Here is a 14,004-nt window from a genome sequence, read left to right on the forward strand (position 1 = left end):
AATAATAATAAAAACAGTAATATTGTGAAATATTATGACAATATAAAATGACTTCTCTATTTTAATATATTTTAAACTAATTTATTCCTGTAATCAAAGCAGGATCACACTCCAACATTTCATATGCAGGTTTGACTGCAAACACAGTCACCAAATAAATTGCAATGTAGCCTAGATGTACAACATTTAAAACTGATTAACGTTACGATTTAATACACAGGTAACTTAAGTTCATTTTCTAGCCATGTCATGCTAGTTAACATTTACAGAGAGTTATTGTAACTTACCTTTGTGAAAATGCTTCGAACACCATCATGTGTGGTGGAGTGTTATCGAAGGTAAGCTTGGCCTCCTTACCGCTGCTATCCACAAATGTGTATGTCTGCAGACTGCAAGACGGGGGCGTAACTTGAAGTAGGAGGCGTAACTTGAAGTAGAAGGCGTAACTTGAAGTTGTCCAAATCACACAGAACCGCGCGAGACCTCAAAACGATAAATTGTTGGCAATATGGCGGCACAGAGTAGAATATTGGTTACGTTTTAAGGGAGGCAGGGATTTTAGGCAGGATTTGATTCATGATGTGTGTGTAGATATTAATGTTAGGGAACAATGTGAGAGTGTACGTTTTAGTAGGAAAACGTATTACGTGACCCACACTCCGGAACAGAAGAGGGCGGTAATGCACCAATAAGCTGGATGCCAACCGCCGTTAAACTGGAAGGAAGACGAATATGACAGCTTGCTGTGAGAGACAACGGTGAGAATATATTTTTTTTCCGAAGTAATTATTTCAGTTGAAGTGTATAAGTCATTTTCATACAGTGGTATTGTTTTTGGAGTTAATAATTTATTAAAACTAAGGCGTAAAGTAAGCAACATATAAGCAAAAGGTCTAAAGACGCCATCCCCAGGTATCACAGGCTCAATCTGTCTGTGACCTACATAATATAGCATATTTGTGATTTAGCTGTAAACATGTTTTATAATGCATAACTAACAGTGAAGCTCCATTAAGTACACGACTCAATAGTAGATTTACATAAACTATATATACTTCTTGAAGACTATTACTAAAATGTCTATTTATGATCTGACTGTTTGATAAGTATTGTAGATGAGCACATCTAACAGACATGAAACAGGTGTCTGAGTGATATCTGTGTGTGATATTGTGTAGAATTCACTTTTGTCAACACTGCTATAGATGAATGTGAGTCATGTAAACAAACAAATCTACATACAGTAACTAAACATATGTATTTTATTTGTCCATTTGCAATATTGATAATTTAAGGAACATTTTTGTTGGATAAAAAGTGAGTTGCATCAGTTATTAGTTCAACATGTAAATGCAGTATATCACAGATATATGACAGAGGAGACGGGCTCTTGTCTGGATGTTACAGGGACAGATGAGACACGTGTTTATCTGCTGTAGAGTAACTGATGAAGGAATGCTGCCATCAAAGGATTTGTGTAAGTACACTACAAAAATAAATGAAACATTTTAAGTCTTAAGTTGTATTTTATTTTAATAAATGTAATTTTAAACAACTATTACACCTCCTTTCTTATTCTTGATTTCTGTGCATTTGCTGCAGATCTTTTGTGGTGGAGCAGGACCTGCAAGGAAAGATGAAAAAGAGGGGAAACCTGAAACAAAAGAATAATGTAATGACTTTTTGTATTGTGTATGTGTATTTTTGTAGGACATGAAAATGTCTGTAGACTGGTGTGTGCACTGAGGATGGAGAAGACCACAGCATCATCCTGGAAATGATCGAGAGTCACAAATGAGACGCTTTATCACTCCAGCTCTTACCGTCTCATTAGGACCAGATGCTGCTGTGGTGTCTTCATCCTCAGTGACCCCAGAGCCACTGAGAGCATCTAGAGAAAGACCACAAGACACTGAGGATGTGATTTTGGTAATGTTTGTTCAGCTGGTTAATGTTTAAACAATGAAGGCCGACTTTCAGAAGCTTCAAAAGCATCATCAAAAATGTGATGGAGCTTTTATCTGAAGTGATTGACAGTGCTCTTATTACAGGGGCCTTCAATCCCCTGATTAACCTGGAGCCTTGCTCAAGGACATACTGGTGTTCCTGTGCCTCAAGTGGTAGAGCATTGCGTTAGCTGTGCAAGGTTTTGGGTTCGAATACCAGGGAACACATGTTAGGTAAAAACTGTTAGTCTGAATGCACTGTAAGTCACTTTGGATAAATGTATAATTTATTTATAAATTCGAACCACTTCAGTGGTTTAGCCCACTACAAAAGTAATAAATCAATGCCAATGGAGTGCAGGCACATGAAAGTTTGGAGCAGACACAGCGGTCAGATTGTCCTGCACGTGTTCTTCTTCTCTCGCTTCAAGGTTGTGTGTTTCAGAGAGCCGTCATCATGGTCTTCCTCATCCTGTTGCTCAACGACATCCCTGTTGAGAAGAGTGAGATTGTGAAGTGCAGCGGCAGAACTGTATCAGCTGTGTTCAGATCGCAGTAGGATGTTGGGTTCACCATCTCTAAATACTTGATTGTTAGAACAATAAGTTTGAATGAAGCTTTGTATCATGTGTTGTTGACTTGTGCATGTATGCATTTATTGTGATGATAACTTTTATACATTATTTTAATCATTTAGACATGTTTTTTTGTTCTCAGTAAATAAAATATAAATATTTTATCCATTCATGTATTAATTGCTTGACTGAAAATGGATGTATTCACATCGACTGCATTTATTTAACTAGTATATATTCATGTATAGCTGTGTCACAAAAGAAAATACATTTGGCTTTTTTTACTAAAATGTCATTTTAAGAAAAAAATATATATAATTATTGGTTGGCATTTATCGTTATTATTGCATGGTAAGTGTTGGGGTGGGCAAAAGATGCAATTCATTATGGGGTAATGTTAATTTTCGAGCAGTAATACTTACATTTTTAGAGTGTCAAATCAACAGTCTTCTCCAAAGGTGAGATCTTCGAGCAGCTGATCGAAGTACCATTTGTGCAGATATTGCAGTCGCTGTGAGGTGTTTGTGCACCTGACCCACTTTTTATTATTATTGCCAAATTCTAATTATTTGATTATATTTGATTAAAATTATTACATAAAAGATCATGGTAAGAGGTTGTATCTGACAATAAACAATAATAATGCGATAAAACAGTAAATAAAAATGTGTTCATCATAGTATGATATACTATAAAAGAAAAACGTTTTTCACGTAAAATTATTTAAAAAAAATATTCAAGAGATAACGATTTTGGGTTTTCTAATAAAAAAATGCTTTAAGGATAACACTTGAACACATTAGTGGAGTTAAAAATATAAAAAAATTAAATCAACAGTATTGGCTATACTACAATCACAAAATAAAAAGGCAGCAGTTTCTGCAACATATTCTTCATTATCAATTACAAATACAATAAGTAAACCTGTCACTTATGTCTTTTACGTTTTTGTGCTTGTTTTAACTTTGTAGGTCACATGATCAACATAGCGGATGATGATATACAATTTGGATTCATACTTCATACATATGCATTTAGGCTGTAGAGTATAAACTCTTTTAGCGCTCCTTAAGTTATTATTGAAAATATAGCTGCAAGCAGCGATACCGGGGCCAAGCCCTGAAGGGCTGTAGCCAGAGCAACGAGCGGGACGAAGCAAAACGGCCAAAACGGAACTTCCATCGGATCGACATTTCCCACCCCGGATGCGATCCCACGACCTCTCGGGTTCGGGACCAGTGCCTTAGCTAAGTGCGCCACATTAGTTGACACACTGTTTGCATGGCACAGAAGAGAGGTTAAGGTGTGAGAATTAACTCTCAAAAGCCCGAAGCAGCATTTTAGCCAGATTAGCATGCTACGCTAAAAAACGCTAACGTTGCTCAAAGTTAACCAGATACCTCAGGAGACCCATTAGAGTCAATAGAAACGTGTTAGCATTTTAGCTAATTAGCATGCTAAGCTAACTAGCATAAATCAACAAGCACAGGCACGGTCAAGTTCAGAGCTGTACATGTCTGGAACGGGAGTGATTATCAAAAATCTGTTCAGTCATTTCTGTCAGGCCCGGTCTGAAGTTCATCTGATAAAAAGTCTTAATGTAAGGTGTGGAATGGAATCTCCATGAAGAGACAAAATAGATGTACTAAGTTTTATTTTCATAGAATTAGTGGTTCAAGAGTTATTAACGTTTGAATGTTGAATTTTTGAACTGGTGGTGGCGCTGTAGAGTTGGTCCTAGAGACCCCAAAGTTGGTCAGATCACTAATAATGGTCATCTCTACAAGTGTGCCAAATTTCATCATTTTCCCATGTTCCCTTCATAGGGCTGCCATAGACCCCCATTGGCCAAGAATAATAATAATAATAATAATAATAATAATAATAATAATAAAACGTACAGATACAATAGGGGCTACAGCCCTCTGGGCTTGGCTCCTAATAAAGAAAATGTACAGATACAATAGGGGCTACAGCCCTCTGGACTTGGCCCCTAATAACTAGAGAACATAAATGAAAGAGAATCAACATTGTCTTCTGGCTGTCCTAGTGAAAAAGTATATAAAAAGACAATGGGTGAGGCTCTCTGCTTTCATGCCATGATTATGGTCACCGGGTTTTAGTTAGAGTTGCATATAAAATGTGCAATTCTGATTGGATATTGTGGCAAATAAATTAGGAGGCAGCTCAATCAAAAGTCGTAAATATCAAACATGTTCCCCTGGCTTCATTTTTATGTACGTTTTTTTGTGATTTAAATTAAAGTTTTTAATTTAATGTGTTTGATATTTATGATGTGAGTTTGGAGACACTACATGTTGACTGGGAGCGGTTAAACAATTGTAGTGACATGAGAATATTTTTTTAGCCAAAAATAATTATGGCAAGCCTTGAATGGAATATTTTTCAATACAAGATTAAATTGTATATATAAAAATACATTTGTCAGCAGCATAAAATCATAAAAGCCATCTTCATAGGTTACTACTGAAATGCATCAAATGTTATATGAAATTTATAGTCAATGTACAAATACATTTCTGAATGACAATTTTAAAATTGTGAAAAGACCATTATGCTTAGCTAATAGTGTGTGGTAATTGAGAAGTGATTTAACATTAGTTTAAAAAAAAGATATATATATATATATATATATATATATATGGTAACAGTATATAGATTGGTGTTAAACTTTCATAAGTATTAAAATGTATATCAATGATTCTCAAATCTGGCTTGCAATATCCACTTCCCTGCAGAGTTTAACTCTGCCCCGAGTTTGCAAATCAATGTCTTCAGGATCATTAGAAAATGGCAAGTAGATGTTTGATTATAGGGTTGCAGCTAAACTCTAAGGGAGAGAATTCACCTAGGATGTACAGGCATTGTTTTTGGATCAGATGTGTTCTATCAGTGGCTTAACATAACAGGCAATTTGCTGAGGACACCTATCAGTGTCATTCAAAATGAAAAGCATAGCCTCCTTAAAGATTAAAGGTGAACCAAAGTTAATCAAGTTGAAATAATCAAGTTGAGTGAAAATGAAGATTCAAGACATGGAAAGTGAGGTTTTACATTTTATTCATCATGTGCACGCTTTCACCTTTTGAAGTCTGTTGGTTATATGCTAAACGTTTCTGCAATTTCTGGAGCAAGCTCCCAAGAATTTCCCTCACCAAGCCACATGTGCTGTGGTGATAGGACAATAAAAGTGACTCGAGTAAGAAATGGACCCTCAACAGATTGGTTCAGATGTTGAAAAACACAAGCTGAATGAATGTGACAACTGGCTAGTTCACCATAACTGTTTGGAATATGGTTAGCATGAAACCAACAAATCAAAAGTTTAGTTAATGAATAAAAAGGAACTTAACTAATGCAACTTTACAACACTTTTTGAAAGGATAATTAACCTAGGATGTACAGGCATTGTTTTTGGATCAGATTTAGATCGGTTTCCTCAGCAACTTGCCCTATGTTAAGCCACTCAGAGTGAGTATCAAAATTTAAAGTATACCCTTCTTAAAGATTAAATGTGAACCAAGGTTAAAACATTTAACAGGACCAAATAGTCCAGTTGAGTGAAAATGAAAACCCAAAACGTGCAATTAGAGGTTTTACATTTTATTCATCATGTGATAATGTAGAAACACCAGAAGCATAAGCAGGTTGGATACACATCATGAAGTGAGACATTTAGGCAATTGAAATGGATAACTTCTGTAAACACAAAAAAAAAAAAAACCCACACCACACACATTTGATGCATACAAGAACATGTGCATGTTTGTTGCTGGTGTATGTGGGCATGCATGTTGTACGTACGTATACGTAGGACTGTATGTGGGCCTGCTCTACGTACGTATACGTAGGGGTGTATGCATCAGTGTATGGGGCCATGTTCTACGTACGTATACGTAGGTCTGTGTATCAGTGTTTGTGGGCATGCTCTACGTACATATACGTAGGTGTGCGTGCACATGTTCTTGTATGCATAGTTTAAAAAAAACAAATAAAAAAAAAACAAATACACGGTCAAGCAGGCCACATTTTTGCTCTCTGGAAGAAGCTGTCCCTTTTTTGCTGTCTGAGGACAAAGCAGGCACTACATCCACAAACAACCAAAGGGTACTATATTTAGCAAGGTTTTTACAAGGTCCTACACCATCAAGCAGGCCACATCTTGCTCTCTGGAAAACTGGTACTACATTCCTCAATTCATTAAGGTTGACACTATACATTTAATATTCTAGACAGTTTATCCAGACACCCTTGACTCAATTTGGCTGTGGACCAAAAAACACTGCCCCTCTGACAGTGGTTGGCTACATTCACAACATAAGTAAACTAAAACAAGGGTCTAAATGACCATACTTCGAGGCTGAAGTGCAGCAGAAACATAAGGTTCAAAGACTTATGGTGTTCAAACCTGAATTGCATAGTCGGTTTGAAGCAGTCAACAATGATCGGTAAGACTTTATTCAAATGAATGAACCCATCCCTTTGTGTCACTTTTAAACTACAAACTTTTCTTAAAACAGAACTCTAGTCCATCTGCATGATGTTTACTTACAGCCATCACTACTTTCTGAAGGGGCACATGTTTTCTTCACCCATAAGTCAACCATGTCCTGCTTAAGCCACCTTGACTATACGTATAATCCACACATTTCATCCAAAGAAACAGACCTGCCAGTAACTGAAATACTGAAAATTACCACTTCATACCAGAAAGTAAGCACAAAGTTCAAATGCATGCCTATTGAATGAATCTGAAATGAACACCATTAAATGCAGGTTAATGTCAGGGCAAAAGGTAGTACTACAAAAGAGTCAAGGGCACAACTTTGTTCGGGACAGAACCTCTCTGCTCAATGCCACATACACCGTTGCAGACCAAACTGCATCGATTGACTTGACCGTGTGGGAACATGACGATGTCAACACTACTTTAGGTGACTGGTATAGATTTTCAAATGTTTCTGTTCGCCATTTTCAAGATGACACTTTCATTTCCACCACCAAAGACTCTGAAATAACCCCTATTGAATGTACTGAAGAAACCTCTCTAGTAGATCACACCACTTTCCAGAACCTCACTGCAGACATAGTTGGCACAAGTATAGACATTTTGCACATTTGCCCACAAAAACACAACATCCCAGACATGCCACTATCTACGTCAAAAGTTCTCTGCACGAAATGCAAAACATTTTACAAGTCCCAATGCATAACCCACTACACCTATGGTACACCATTAAAACAAACTGGAGTCAGCACCGTTCATGTTGAAAACCACCTCATTAGATCTATCATTGAAGTCCCACACAACGCCACCACTGATATGGTCATCGACTCCCTGCTTGCTCTTCCACCTGTAGCCAACAATACATAAAAACGTCACCCAAATCTCTGTAATCAAACCTTCCATCCCAGACAGCGTCTTAGCTCACATAACCCTTACCCCACCATGGTCCTTCAAACTGTTGGGGGGCAGTGTTTTTTTTGGTCCGTCGTCCATCTAAGAGCAAGAGATAAGTTTAGACTTAGAAAGCAAAACCCATGAAAGGCTAAGAATATTAAGTGTTTTGGGTATCTAGTAAACAAGTTTAAAAGTTAACACTTACCTTCAGTAAACCCAAGGAATTTTAGAACATCAGGGTCTGCAAAGGATGCAATCTTTCTTCTGGGGTTGTGGTGTAGAAGAGGGGGGAGAAAGGCTTTCCAGAAAGCAAAAATGTGGCCTGCTTTGCCCTGACAACTCTAAAGGGGCTGCTTTACATTGGGTAGAAGAGAGGAGAAAGAGAATTACTAAAAGAAACCTTGCTAAATATAGCAGTCTTTATTTGTGGATGTAGTACCAGTTTTCCAGACTGGAAAAAAAAGGGGAGAGCTTCTTCCAGACAGCAGAAGAGGGACAGCTTCTTCCAGACAGCAAGGAGGACTGCTTCTTCCAGACAGCAGAAATGTGGCCTGCTTGACAGTGTATAAGAAAGGGGAAAGAATTAGTAAAATAAATCTTGCTAAATAGCACTCTTTGGTTGTTTGTGGATGTAGTACCAGTTTTCCAGACAGCACAACAGGGACAGCTTCTTCCAGACAGCAAAAAATGGGAACAGCTTCTTCCAGACAGCAAAAATGTGGCCTGCTTGATAGTGTAGAAGAGAGGGAGAAAAAAATAATTACTAAAATAAATCTTGCTAAATAGCACTCTTTCGTTGTTTGAGGATGTTGTACCGGTTTTCCAGACAGCAGAAGAGGGACAGCTTCTTCCAGACAGCAGAAGAGGGACAGCTTCTTCCAGACAGCAGAAGAGGGACAGCTTCTTCCAGACAGCAGAAGAGGGACAGCTTCTTCCAGACAGCAGAAGAGGGACAGCTTCTTCCAGACAGCAGAAGAGGGACAGCTTCTTCCAGACAGCAGAAGAGGGACAGCTTCTTCCAGACAGCAGAAGAGGGACAGCTTCTTCCAGACAGCAGAAGAGGGACAGCTTCTTCCAGACAGCAGAAGAGGGACAGCTTCTTCCAGTCAGCAGAAGAGGGACAGCTTCTTCCAGTCAGCAGAAGAGGGACAGCTTCTTCCAGTCAGCAGAAGAGGGACAGCTTCTTCCAGTCAGCAGAAGAGGGGCAGCTTCTTCCAGTCAGCAGAAGAGGGACAGCTTCTTCCAGACAGCAAAATAAAAGGTTGAAATTAACAGAACATAAAATAAGTGGCAACCAAATCAAATCAGTATTTTTGCAGAAGACTTCCTCAGCTTAATGTTTAAATAAATATAAGCTAGATTAAGAGATGAAAAGAGTAAGTCACTGACTACTACAATCAAGTATTAAGAAACACAAATTAGTTTAGGTTATATTTATAACTAATTGCAGAGACTGACATGACACGGAGAAAGATACCTATTCTTATCCAACAAGCTGTTTGTCCAAAAGCTATAGTAGATGTGCCGGTTGTGGCTTACACTTAAAGCTTCAATTCATTTGATTCAGCTGATTCTTGTTAGGATCATTGGTTGTGGTGAGAAGAAGGTAATTAACTTAATGATTCTAATATAATTAGATGGCAGATTACTGTAGAAACTTCAAATAAATACATACTGGTGAAATTTGTTGTTTTGAGGTATGTTGGCATTTAGACTTTAAAATTCAAAAAGTGTTCATTGCTTTAATGGCTTTCAAATTTGATTTCTCTGTACATTTCATATAAATGCTTAGACATGACATTTTTCTGGGAGGGAAGAAATACACATGGTTGCACTTTAAACTGCTACAAGATAGGCCACAGCATGGGAAAGAGTGAGCTTAATGTGAAGTTAATATACATATTTAGAATTATTTAATTTTTTTAGGTGGCTTTTCAGATCAGACATTTTAGACATGGGTTTAAATATATACACAATGTTGCATTTTCACAGATATAAAGTGAATGAGAGTTTAATGAAAAGTTAGGAGAACAATTTAAGAACATAAAAGTTTTCACTGGTCAGGACATCACTATTCAATCCTGTTCTGAAGGCCACCCAGGACTGCACATTCTCTATTTGTCCCCATCGGAAACACCTGATTCTCCATAACATATAATTATGTTTGATTAGGGAAAGCCTCTGAACTGCTTCAATCAGAAGCAGTTCAATTTCTGCTGAGAAGTAAAATTTACTTTCTAATGAGTGTGATAAGAAGAGAATTTCAACAGTTCATAAAAAAAGAAACATTGCCTACTTTCAACTGATTTCACCAAATGTTTTGTGTCTACCAGTAACACATTTCGAAGTTTGTTATTTGAGTCACCTGATTCTCTTAACTGGTCCTTCGCAATGACCTTAATTGAAATGAAGCAAACAAAACAAAGACTGAAGTTATAGCATCATATGGTAAAATCTAACTACTGAATCACGGGATAAATAAAATTGAGACAGATGTCAACAATTTTATATATATATATATATATATATATATATATATATATATATATATATATATATATATATACATACACCCCAGACATGAATAGAGTTGTGCCGATTTTCGGCCTTATCATTCTGTGATTGTACACTGGACGATTCAATGAGATCGTGACACCACATTTGTTGTTTGTAGAATGACTGACACGTGATTTCATGTACACTCGTGAAATCAAACGCGAATAAAGAACATAAATTAATGAAAGAGAATCGACATTGTCATCTGGCTGTCCCAGTGGGCCGTTTCAGTGAAAAAGAAAGTATAAAAAAAGACAATGGGTGAGGTTCTCTGCTTTCATGCTATAATTATGGTCACCGGGTTTTAGTTAGAATTGCATATAAATGCGCCATTCTGATAGGCAATCGTGGCAAACAAATTAGAAGCAGCCAGCTCAATCAAGTGTCCTAAATCTCAAACATGTGTCCCCCTGGCTTCATGTTTTTTTTCATGTACCGTTTTGTGTGATTTAAATGAAAGTTTTTATTTAATATGTTTCATATTTATGTTTTGAGTTTGCAGACACTACATGTTGATTGTGAGCAGTTAAATGATTGTAAGGATATGATGCAAGATATTTTTTGAACAAAAAATAATTGTGACAAGCCTCGAATAGCATATTTTTAATTGCAACAAGAATAAATTGTATATATAACAATACATATTTGTCAACAGCATAAAATCATAAAAGCCATCTTCATATGTTTACTGGCAAAATACATATATATATATTTTTTTATGAAATTTGCAGTTTTGATGTACAACTATTGATTTCTGTGCTACAATAAAAAATATTTTTGAAAATTGTAAATAGACAGTTATGCTTAATAGGCAGGCATGCTTAGCCAATATAGTATGTAGTAATTTCAAAAAGTGATTAATGTGACTATTTAACATTGAAGTTTTTTAACATAAGAGGGTAACACTTAACATTATGTTACTGAATTGATTTTCACATGTTAAATTTTCATATATAATAATATTAAAATATATGTCAGTGATCCTCAAATCTGGCTTGCAAGATCCACTTTCCCGCAGAATTTAGCTCAGCCCTGAGTTTGCTAATCAATGTCTTGAGGATCATTAGAAAATTACAAGTAGGATTGTTTGATTGTAGGATTGAAGGTAAACTCTGGAAGGTAAATTTGAGGATTATTGGTCTATATAGAGGGGTGAAACTGGGCGGTGCTCATTCTTCTGTGTTTCTACAGCAGGTAAGTTTGTTCAGAGTTGGTCATGGTTTTGCAATTGTTTATATATTTATTTATTTATTTATTTATTTATTTTATTCTGGAGTAAATGGGGTTTGATAAAGTACTCTCATAGCATTAACATGTTTTGTATCAAATTGAAATTATGTAGCTCATGTTCACCATTGTTTGTAGTAACCATGTGATTAAAATGGTAGCTTGTTTGAACTCTTTTACACTAATTTGATGATAACTTCTACTAATGCTAGTGTATTGTTTGATATGTAATGTGATTGTGCAGCTTATTTGAGGGTAATTTTATGGTTAATGTTAGGAATTGGTTTCCTTAGGTAAAGTAGTGATAGGAATCAATAACTTTATACGAACCAATTAGTTCATTGTTACCACTCTCCATTATATTTACTTGAAATTTGTCTCTAGTGAATTAGTAAAAATATTCCTGTAATTGTATTTAGCTACTTATTTTGATTTATTTTGTGAAAGTGAAGGGTTTCATTTGAATATATATATACTAAAGAATACTTTTCTTCTCTTTGTGCCGGTGAATTGATAAGAGTTTGAGTTGAGGTAACGCTTATAATTCTTGTATATGTAAAATAAAAAAAATTGAATTTACTTTTTAAATTTATGAAATTAAGTTCTTAAAATGCCTAACTTATCATTCTCTTATTTTGCATGTGCTGATACACTGGTAAAAGACAGAGTTGAGGTCCGTTAAACTTTTCGAACTTTATTAAGATGTATTTAGAATGTACTGCTGAAGTAAATTTTTGAATGTATCACAAAGTGTAGCTGACAAGTATAACTTTTGTCTTTTATGTGTGGTGGTGCACTGGTTAAAGACTGTGAGCTGAGGTAAGGCAAGTTTTTGTAACTATTGAAAAATAACTTGCAATATACTGTGAAGTAAATGTATAACAAAGCATGCCTGACTTTATTTTTTTATGTGTGGTGGTGCACTGGTTAAAGACTGCGAGCAGAGGTAAGGCAACTTTTGTAACCATTAAAAACAATTTAGATCATAGTGCTGAAGTAAGTGTTTAATTGTATAACAAAGCATGGCTGACAAGTATACCTTTTTTTTCTTTAATGTGTGGTGGTGCACTGGTTAAAGACTGAGTTGTGTGAGTTGAGGTAAGGCAATGTTTTGTAACCATTTAAAAAAGAATTTGGAATGTACTGTGAAGTAAATGTATAACAAAGCATGGCTGACAAGTAAACCTTTTTTCTTTTATGCATGGTCATGCACTGGTTAAAGACTACAAGCTGAGGTAAGGCAACTTTTGTAACCATTAAAAACAATTTAGAACAGTGCTGAAGTAAGTGTTTAATTGTATAACAAAGCATGGCTGGCAAGTATACCTTTTTTTCATTTGGGGTGGCACATTGGTTAAAGACGGAGTTGAGGTAAGTCAAACTTTTTGAACATTTAGAATATACTGCTTAAGTACATTTAAATGCATAACAAAGCATAGCTAAAAAGTGTACCTTTTTCTTTTATGTGTGGTGGTGCACTAGTAATAGACTGTGAGTTGAGACAAGTTAAATGCTTGCTTTTTTCATGACAAAATTAAGACCATATCCATGTGTGCTGGGCAGTCTTAAGATATTCATCAGCACTTGTGTCTTGTCAAGGGCTTATGTGAATAATGTAGCTGGTCATTATCAAATCTTGCATTGATATTTTAATTAAGAAACTTTTATTCGGTTTTCATTCCTGTTGATATTAATATATTTTCTTGAAAAATTGTCTCCTTAATTGATAGTTTATTTAGCTGTGAAATGTTTTTTTTTTTTTTTTTTTTTTTTTTGTGAAAGTGAAATGTGTAAATTGAATATATGCTAAACAATACTACTTTGTATTTGTGCTGGTGAATGGATAAGAGTGTGAGTTGAGGTAAAATTTATAATTTTAATGTAATTTTTAAATGTATGAAGTGAAGTTCTTAAAATGCATAACTTATCACCCTCTTCTTTTTTGCATGTGCTGGTACACTGGGAAAAGACCGAGTTGAGGTAAGTCAAACTTTTCGAACTTTATTAAAATGCATTTAGAACATCCTGCCAAAGTGTTTAAATGTACAACAAAGCCTGGCTGACAAGTATACCTTTTTTCTTTTATGCATGGTGGTTCACTGGCTAAAGACCGAGGTGACTGCGGCAGAGAGGCGGCGACTGCGGCAGAGAGTCGGCGGCAGAGAGTCGGCGGCAGAGAGTCGGCGGCAGAGAGTCGGCGGCAGAGAGTCGGCGGCAGAGAGTCGGCGGCAGAGAGTCGGCGGCAGAGAGTCGGCGGCAGAGAGTCGGCGGCAGAGAG

The 14,004-nt window shown here is 36.2% G+C and overlaps 1 protein-coding gene and 2 long non-coding RNA genes across 4 annotated transcripts; 2 read left to right on the top strand and 1 right to left on the bottom strand.

Annotated features, from left to right (window-relative positions):
- The first annotated feature begins 440 nt into the window (after positions 1-440).
- On the top strand, positions 441-2,689 carry LOC113047937 (uncharacterized). 2 transcript variants are annotated; one of them, XR_003276372.1, is made up of 3 exons: positions 441-758; positions 1,357-1,477; positions 1,711-2,689. It is a non-coding gene; the product is annotated as an uncharacterized LOC113047937 (long non-coding RNA). The 2 variants fall into 2 exon arrangements; XR_003276371.1 differs by having other exon boundaries at positions 1,408-1,477.
- A 4,359-nt stretch (positions 2,690-7,048) lies between these two features.
- LOC113048666 (uncharacterized) lies at positions 7,049-10,284 on the bottom strand. The gene is made up of 7 exons (XM_026210523.1): positions 10,274-10,284; positions 10,001-10,080; positions 8,759-9,098; positions 8,582-8,669; positions 8,383-8,494; positions 8,149-8,296; positions 7,049-8,042 (listed from the first exon to the last, which is right to left on the bottom strand). Exons 1-6 carry the CDS (start codon positions 10,282-10,284, stop codon positions 8,178-8,180), a joined length of 750 nt encoding a protein of 249 aa, XP_026066308.1. The 3' UTR covers positions 7,049-8,042; positions 8,149-8,177.
- A 244-nt stretch (positions 10,285-10,528) lies between these two features.
- LOC113047936 (uncharacterized) lies at positions 10,529-13,892 on the top strand. The gene is made up of 3 exons (XR_003276370.1): positions 10,529-13,097; positions 13,696-13,706; positions 13,836-13,892. It is a non-coding gene; the product is annotated as an uncharacterized LOC113047936 (long non-coding RNA).
- Positions 13,893-14,004: the final 112 nt, after the last annotated feature.

This window comes from Carassius auratus, chromosome 29, assembly GCF_003368295.1.
Source record: "Carassius auratus strain Wakin chromosome 29, ASM336829v1, whole genome shotgun sequence".
Taxonomy (NCBI): Eukaryota; Metazoa; Chordata; class Actinopteri; order Cypriniformes; family Cyprinidae; genus Carassius; species Carassius auratus.